At 38.1% G+C, this 9,666-nt stretch overlaps 1 protein-coding gene across 1 annotated transcript; it reads left to right on the top strand.

Moving 5' to 3' along the window:
- The first annotated feature begins 6,719 nt into the window (after positions 1–6,719).
- LOC136257758 (uncharacterized) lies at positions 6,720–7,996 on the top strand. The gene has a single exon (XM_066051064.1). The coding sequence runs from the start codon at positions 6,791–6,793 to the stop codon at positions 7,772–7,774; it is 984 nt and encodes a 327-aa protein (XP_065907136.1). The 5' UTR covers positions 6,720–6,790; the 3' UTR covers positions 7,775–7,996.
- Positions 7,997–9,666: the final 1,670 nt, after the last annotated feature.

Raw genomic sequence — 9,666 nt, forward strand, 5'->3', positions numbered from 1 at the left:
AAGTAACTTCTTCTAGCTGATCTCTCAACAGGGTGATTGTTTGTAGCTGAACTATCTACAAGGTAACTTCTTCTAGCTGATCTCTCTACAGGGTGATTTGTTTGTAGCTGAATTCTGTATAGGTGATTTGTTTGCGGCTGAATTCTCTACATGATGGTTTCTTTGTAACTGAACTCTCTACAAGGTAACTTCTTCTAGCTGATCTCTCTACAGGGCGATTAGTTTGTAGCTGAACTCTCTACATGGTGGTTTCTTTGTAGCTGAACTCTACAAGGTGATTTCTTCTAGCTGAACTATCTCTTTCCATAGTTTAACTCCCTACAAGGTAACTTCTCCTAGCTGATCTCTCTACAGGGTGAATTGTTTGTAGCTGAACTCTCTACAGGGTGATTTGTTTGTAGCTGATCTCTATACAGGTTACCTGTTTCTAACTGATCTCTTGAATTCTGTTCAGGGTGACTGCTCTATTAGGATGACTACTCTATCAGGATGACTGCTCTATTAGAGTATCTCGATCTCGCACTTGCTACACCAAGTTGGATTTCGTGTTATAACTCCGTGGCTTTAAGTCTGATTCTTCTACACCATTGAAGATCCTTTCTAAGATGATTACTCCATCTGTACAGCGAATTTCAAAGCATTACCCCAAGCGGTTTATCTGGTAGGCGTGGCAAGTAGTCGTTTTTTATTAGCTAATCTCGGTTGCGTAATTGTTACACACTGTTGGTTTTTTCGTTGTATCTTCCTGGTTTTTAGCTCGATTTCTTTCAAACCAAAAAAGGTTTGAGGTTCAATAGTTAACCTATTCACCCACCGATTTTCAGCTTCTTCCCATACTGGCGCGGTTTACCCTGTAGGCGTGACAACATATTAGTGTTATTTTTCGTGAATAATCGCTCATAACTCCTTGCCTGTTTATGGTATTCCAGCCAAAGTTGGTACCGAGATGCATCTTTATACCCCCTTCTGTGTGCCAAATTTCAAGGCAATCGGATAGCAATCAAACCTGGTATGTCAGCTGAGGAGCGTAAAATCGAAAGTATCCTACTAAAAGAGAGACGATCGAAGCCTCATTGATAGTGGCACCGAGAGCAAGCACATCAAAATTCGTGGGAATGGTCTGTACATCAATCATAAGCTCTATACAGCAGTGCAAAACTCTCAACTCTGCTTACTATCTGCAAGCCTCCAACCTGTGACCAATGTTTCAAACACTGCCACATCCAATGCCCCAAATGCTTCCACCAACTCCTCAGTCTCCACTCCATCCCCTATGGAAGAGTCAAATTGACTAGACTTCAGTGCCTGTTTGTGGAACGCACGTAGTCTAGTAAACAAGTTAACTAATCTGTCAAGCTTTGTCCTCTCGCATGATTTTCAAATTATTGCAATCACCGAAACCTGGTTGTCAAATTTTATCTACGACAATGAAATTTTACCCCCTTCCTTCTCAATCTACCGTCATGATCGTAAAACCAGAGGTGGAGGTATACTGATAGCAATTAAACAGACGATCCCCAGTAGAATTATTAGCATCCCTGATGAAGTTGAAGCCCTTACTGTCCAGCTAATGTTGTATGAACCTATTAACCTGTGTCTTATTTATAACCCACCTAACTGCTCTGAAGTATACAAGCAGGATCTCTTGTCCTATTTAGAGACTACAATGCAATCCTTAGTAAAGACCTATATACTTGGTGACTTCAACTCCCCAGACATTGATTGGGCCACTCTGTCTAGTAACTGCAATTTTTCTTGAAGCTTATGTGATCTTTTATTCCAATATAATTTCTCTCAAATTATTGACAGTCCAACCCATATTCATGGCAATACCCTTGACTTAATCTTCACTAATTCACCCAACTCAATCACAGACATTGTTATATCTAATGATCTAAATCCGGTAACAAAGTCTGACCATTACTTAATCAGCTTCAAATTCCAGCTATCAACTACCCAGCACAGTATCACCTCTGAACCAATCTACATTTTTGACTACAATAAGGGAGACTACGATGGCCTGACTAACTTTCTGTGCAATATTGATTTTTCATTTTTCTAGTTGTTTCCAGTCTAACAATGTTGAATTTATCTGGTTATATATAAAATCCTCCTTATGCGATGCCATGGCAAAATTTATTCCAAAGATCAAGCTCAATTCTACTCATCAGCCCAAATATTTCACTCCAGCAATCAGACATCAGATTAACTGTATCAGGTCTCTTAAATGAAGACTTCGCAGATCTCCCTCCTCCAGTATCAGGAATCGTTTACACACTGCTGAACAGTCACTGTCTGATGAAATCCATAAAGCCAGGTCAGAGTTTGAAAGAAAGTTAATAATTAACTTTGCACCAAATAATAACTCCATGGTCTACAAATATATAAGAAGTGTCAAAAAATCCAGCTCTATACCATCCTCTGTCCTTTACAACGGTGCTCCTGCCACTGACAGTGCTGATAAAGCCTCTCTTTTTAATGAATATTTCTTCTCTGTGTTTACCTCCTCAGACTTCGTACTCCCACCCTACCCTGACAAAATTGACCAATCTGTCAGATGTCATTTAGTATCAATCCAAATATCTGAACAGGAAGTATATGAAGCACTCGTCTCACTCCATACTGACAAGGCCACTGGTATTGATGGTATTGGCCTAAGGATTCTCAAACAATATGCTAACATTCTTGCTAAGCCATTGCACCATTTGTTTACAATCAGTTTAAATAGTTGCTCCATACCTTATGAATAGCGCATACACACGATTGTTCCTGTACATAAATCTGGTGACAAGACTCAAGTTACTAACTATCGTCCAATTTCTTTACCCTGTATAACATCTAAGGTATTAGAACAACTAGTTTACAACAAAACCATTTCTTACATTTCAAGTTTTCTCTCACCTTAGCAGTTTGGCTTCTTAAAAAATCGATCCACAGTGCAACAGTTGCTTCTCATGTTGAATACCATACATAGTACTAATGACCAAACTGATGTAGTCTATCTTGACTTCAAAAAGGCTTTTGACAGTGTCCCCCACAAGGAACTGTTATTCAAACTTCGATCACTTGGAATTTCTGGCAAGCTTTGGTCATGGTTTCAATCATACCTACTTAATCATTATCAGTGTGTGAAGATTAACAACCCTTTGTCTCACCTTCTCCCAGTTCTATCCGGAATCCCACAGGGAAGTATACTTGGCCCACTTCTATTTCTCATATATGTTAATGATATTCCAGACATCATTAAATTTTGTCTATTGTTTCTATTTGCAGACGACACCAAATGCATCAAAACTATCTCCTCACCACTAGATTCACTTAAACTTCAAGAAGACTTAAATAATTTAAACTTTTGGAGTACCCACTGGAATCTTCTATTCGGTCTATCAAAAATCTTTCTGCTATCATTTAAAAGGAAATCTCCAACATCTTACAATATCGGCACCTCCCAGATTTCTTGTGTTGATACATACAAAGATCTAGGAATTATGTTATCAAGCGACCTGTCATGGGATGCTCACTATAACCACATTATCTCCAAATCCTATCAGGTACTTGGACTTCTAAGAAGATCTTTCTCCCTACAAAATTATGTCCAAGCCAAATCTCGACTATATACCTCTCTTGTTAGATCCCAGTTTTTCTACTGCTCAGTCATCTGGAAACCCTACCTAATTAAGCACATTCAGCAACTCGAACGTGTTCAGAGGCGTGCAACTAAATACATTCTAAATGATTACTCTACTGACTACAAGTCTCGTCTTATTAATCTCCATATGCTACCCCTGATGTACATCCTTGATGTAAATGATGCGATGTTCTTTCTTAAAAATCTCCACAACCCCCACAATGGATTTGACATCAATAATTTCATTAAATTTGCAACTGGTCACACACGTCTAGCTTCTGGAAACAAGCTACTCCAAACAAGATCACCTGACAATTCCACTAGTAACTTTTATTTTAACCAGCTTCCTCGCATCTGGAATGCCCTTCCCGTTATCAACTACCAGGACAACCCACTCAAGATAAAGGCCAAACTTTTAGATTATCTGTGGAATCATTTCACTGCCAATTTCACCTCCAACAACACCTGCTCTTTTTCATTTCTATGTCCATGCTCAAAGTGTTCAAAGATCCCTCACCAACCTAACTTCAACTCCCTTTAACTGTTAATTTCCCCCCCCTTTTAAGTAATCTTAGACTAGTAAGTAAACTTTGTAGCTAATCACTACTACAATTTAGCTTCCGGCCACTGACACAGGATGTCAGTGGACCATCAGTGTGCTGCCATATGTCCCAATTCTATCATATATATACCAACATCTGCAACTTGTATGTATGTAGGTATATGTACACTGTAAAGTTAATTATTATATAAGGCGTTCGCGTTTTATAGCAGTTTTTGTAAGTGTGCGAAAAGAAGAAAAAAAATAAGAAGAAAAAAAACGAAGAAACTAAGCCAAGTTTTGAAGTCGCATGACTCGCATTTCTCGGAAATGCCTGAAGCGATTTCGCTCAAATTTGGAATGTGGAGTACTGAAGTTGGAGGGAGTGTCCACAGCAAAAATCATTTTGCTTCATCAAGGCAGCACAGAGCTACGGAGGTGTGAAAATTGCGTTTTCTTTCTTCCTGTCAATATACTTACGGGTGTTGCGCGCCGGCTTCTTGGGCCGCACGACACACTACCGTGTGTCTTGATTGTGTAACATTATTACGCAGTGCGTTTTTAAGGGGCAAATACAGCATTGGATATTCTCCATGAAGGAACTTACTAGCAATACCTGATCATTGCTTACCGTCAGAAACTCCAGTGTCCTCCACCCGTGCTCAACATCCTCTCAAGCTAACTCAATTGCAAACAAGAGTTGATGTGTACAAATACTCCTTCCTCCCTCGAACAATTATTCAATGGAACTCCCTTCAAATTCCTAACATCGACACAATAGATCTTGAAACATTTAAGAACGCTGTAAGTAATATAATATAATATGTGATTGTAATGCTCATTAGCGTGTTGCCCCTAGTGGGCTTTGCTAATTAACAATAATAATAATAATAATAACTCTTGTTATCGCTTTGTCTTTTTAAGCTATTACAGCAACTGTTAAAGGCTTCAGCTACATTTGTAATGACCTAAATGTTGATGATTTTACAGTAAAACATTGCTGGAGAGTCCACCATTATAAGAGTGGAACCCTCACTTTTAGATGTCTGGATCCTGAGGTGGCAGAGCGCCCCTCAAAGCTAGCTACCTCACAAAAAACTAAACTGGTAATTAAGACTATATAAAATGACTACCCAGCGTTAATAAATGCTAGAGACAGTTAACTCCTTGGGTACTACACCCATTCACCCTCATCTTACGCACAGGTATTCACAATTCGTTAAAATCATGTGTTTGGGTTGTGGCATGCGCCACAACTATTAATTATTCTTCAAGAAGAACAAGAAGCGAATGAATGATGAAAGCAAACAGCATGGTGCAGTGGATAGAACGTAATCGGAACAACAGGTTCGTGAATCCACCGTCATTACCTTGGCTGTCTGAAATTTCTGGAGCCATACACTGACCTAGTGCTACCGGGTCTTACAGCAGGCAGACGAACTGTACTGAGGTGAATTTTGAAAGTTTTAAAACTCACAGTACATTGAAACCTTCAACGTTTCACTTCGTTTACCCAAAGTAAAGCATCATTATTACAGTACTAATGCATTCCAAGTGGTTTTTTCAGGTAAAACTTATTGCAAGGCCATTTTTTAAGGTGCAAAAATCCACAAAACCATATGATTTCTTACCAACCCCCACTGAACAGTACTATCATACTGTATGATACAGCCATATTATATGTGGGATACATAGTGACACTGTATTGCTGAATAGTAGGTGATGCATGGATATTACATTAGGTTAAAGATTAAAATACACAGCCTTGTGCACAAATCCAGATGTATTGCTCATGTATAAATGTCATAAAAATATAATAACACTAAATGTTTAATCTGCCTAAGTCAGATGATCATGTTTGTCCATGTAACATATCAGCTAAATTAATGAAAGAATTTTGTTTACAGCACAATGGCTAGATACGTAGGTGAGCACTGTGTGTGGTCTCTTGCATGCTTGGGAAATCATTAACTGTCATGTATTCAATATTTATGATTAATTAATCATGATGTAATTTATGCATCACAATAAGTTGAAGTTAACGTGCTTGCTGTGGGTTGTACCTGCATATAGTAATAACCTAAGTGCAGTGATGTTAAATTTTTTATCAAGATATACAGTTCGTAAAAAACAAGTTTTGGGTCACATGAGATGCCATGCCATTAAAGACTGAATGGTCTAGCATAGTATGAAGTTTTTATTTCTGCAGGAAGCTAGAAGTTTTATTGCTGATGATTGTTAGCTAAATTATATTAATGACAGTGTTTGTTTACAGTCAAATTTAGTAGTTGTGCATACCTGCTTGTGGTCATGTTAAACTATCTGATTCTCTGTGTGTGGTCTCTCATGGATAATATTGCTTAATTATACAATTTAAGACTAACCACATGATAGTGTGTGTCTAACAATGGAATAACTGTCTCCTACACATTATAATAGCAAATATTTGAATTTGCACTTTTATGGTTTACAGCAGATGCATGCACACTACAAGGTACTTTTTATACATAGCATTAGTTAGGTGACTTATGACCACAAATTACCAAGTGGTCATGTAACATGTCTATAAAAGCATTAGCAGCACAGAAATATACAAGTTTATGCTGTGTTCACAGTGAACAATGCTGGCAGCTACAGTAACTTTCTCTATCATAACAATGTTCCTTACTAAGGAATTGGTGATGGCTACTGAAGAGTGTACTGACTACCAGTTTAAGTCTCCATTCCTCCCTGGTGAATCTTGTGAAGCTATCTACAGCAAGAATCCAGAGAACCATGATAAACCAGGATATTACTGGATCCTTAGTCGAGAATACTGCGGAATGAACTACACTGGATCTTCTTGCGAAAACATCTACAACAAATATCCTGAAACTCATGGCAAGTCAGGATACTACCGCATCAATGCTAATTGGATTTTCTGTGAAATGGCAAACAGCATTTTTATTTCCCAGTGTGGAGGAGGAGGATGGAAAATGATTGCTAACATTGATGTTACTAAAGGAGATAGGTGTCCAACTGGATGGACCAAAGCTACAGATACACAATCTGGCATCAGTTTTTGTAGGGTAAATAATGTTGGTAATACCAACTTTTGCTCTTCTACAAAGTTTTCTTCTAATGGAATTACATACCAGAAAGTCTGTGGAAGAGTTAGAGGATACCAGAAAGGGTTTGTTTGGGCATTCCATACAGGTTCTAAAAGCATTGACGATTATTATGTTTCTGGGATATCCATAACTAATGAATTGCCTCGACAACATATTTGGACTTATGGTACTGGATTTGCCGAGACTGTATCTACTCGATGTCCTTGTGAAGGTGGAAAATCTCCACCTTCCTTTGTTGGTAACAATTATTACTGTGAATCAGGATCTGTTAACCATCCTCCTTCTGGAGAAACCTTCTTCTTCAATGACACGCTGTGGGACGGCAAAGGTTGCTTTAATACTCATGTGACTTGTTGTGATGACACCTCTCAACCTTGGTTTTATCGTCAATTAGATTATTCCACACAAAGTGACATAGAAGCAAGGATTTGTGTTGTAGGACCTTTTCCCCGTAGTTCCACAGTAATAGATCAGCTTGAACTTTACATTCAGTAATGATGTTAATAAATTCCCTCAACAGACTATAATATTATTGTAGCAGTGTAACACATGCACTCATACAACACATTGTAATGCACTATATAGAGCAACTAGTTTTTGTATCTACAGTATGTACGTAGCTACATGTCACTTCAAGACTAAACAATATACTATAGTTGTCTGTATTTATGGCATCTTTCCATTTACACATATAATATGCTATAGCTTTGGGAGCCACATGCAGTTCAGCTGGTATGCTAACAAAGCCATGGAAGGCACATAGTGCTACAATATAATGATATTAGTTGAAGTGATGGTTTTCAGTAAACATAAAAAGTGCCATTGTAAAATAGGGGTTCAGTCAAACCCCTTAGATACAGGCCTGATTCCTGTCCATAAATTTATGATTATGATGGTTTGTCATGCAGCCAACTACAACTGGTGCAAGTGTGAGACATACGTATTTTATAGGAAGAAAAATAAAAATGATGTTTTCACTCATCAACGCTACTCCATTTGTCATATTTATGATAAGTCTTCACCAGGAACTCATGTGACCACATTGTAAAAAGGGGTCTTCCACACACATCCAATTCTATGAACTTGGAAGATCATGACTTAGTTTTCAAGAAACGTGCACTACTACACTGAAACATTATGAATTTCAAGTCAATAGCTTTTTCCAGTCCCAAGTTATGGTCACGATTTTTTCAACTTGATAGGTTGGATGTGTGTGGAACAAGGATCAACATAGTTGCAAATACAACACAGAACAGGTACTGATCCAGAAATTAACCAAGGGAGGTGGCTGGCCCAGACTTCACGTTGTCTTAACTAGCAGAAGTATTTACATTGGAAAAGGTGTCATTGTCTAGCTCTTACATACAATCACAGTGTAAGTGAAGCACACATAATATAAGAGTTCTTGTGCACCTATTTTTGTGCAGTACAGGGTGATCATGAGTTATAATTAACCATACTGGTTAATAACAATATAGTACACTTGTAACACCTGTGCACATGCTGTACTACGCATTCATGTGATATGTAGGAGATGACAATTTAGGTTTGCTCCATTGGATAACTAAATGTGAACTATCATCTCCTACTGATTACATGCCCCACAAGAATAAACATCACCTTCAAGATTATAATAATATTACACTGTATGCATATGTGACCCAGTCTGGGAAAATCAGTCTTATCGCCTATGTAAAAGTATCGAGAAATGCCAGTTTTAAGTATTTAGTGCATATTAGCTTGCCAATGGTTGAAGCTGTGTGTACCAAATTTTCACACATTTTACACCAATTCCTTACCTTCCAGAGCATCCACTGTACAAGTAGCCAGCAGCAAAGTTTTCTGCCATTATAGATAGTTTTTCAACCAGGGTTGGTTGTATCAGGCAAGCTCCTAAAAGGGTAGCAAGGAAGGCAAGAGGCCATTGATATGGACCATTCAGGTATCAAAACTGGTTAAAATGAAAGGAAATTTACAGCACAAGTCTTTATTTAATACCACAGAGCTGTATAGCCACATACAGCCATCCTCAGACCGATCAGAGGTCCATTAAGGCCCCAGACCACACATAAAGTCATAAAGATCACCACTGTGCTTGGGAAAAACAGTCAGCAAAAGCAGACCACTTGAGTCCAACTGATTTTAATAGTGAAATTTGATAGTTTATTCATGTAGCTTTGCATTCTTGGTGAAAAAATCAAATCTACTGTCATGGGCAATAAGACCGGTTTTCCCAGATCCAGTCACATAAAATACTCTTTCACTACTTGCTATTATTTTATTTTTGTGTAATATACTAACTTTTGTGCAGTCACATTATGCCACAGTCCTAGGGTGATTTACTGACAATTATACCGGACTCAGATCTTCAATGTATATGTATTCCT

The sequence above is a fragment of the Dysidea avara genome, chromosome 6 (genome assembly GCF_963678975.1).
Source record: "Dysidea avara chromosome 6, odDysAvar1.4, whole genome shotgun sequence".
Lineage (NCBI taxonomy): Eukaryota > Metazoa > Porifera > Demospongiae > Dictyoceratida > Dysideidae > Dysidea > Dysidea avara.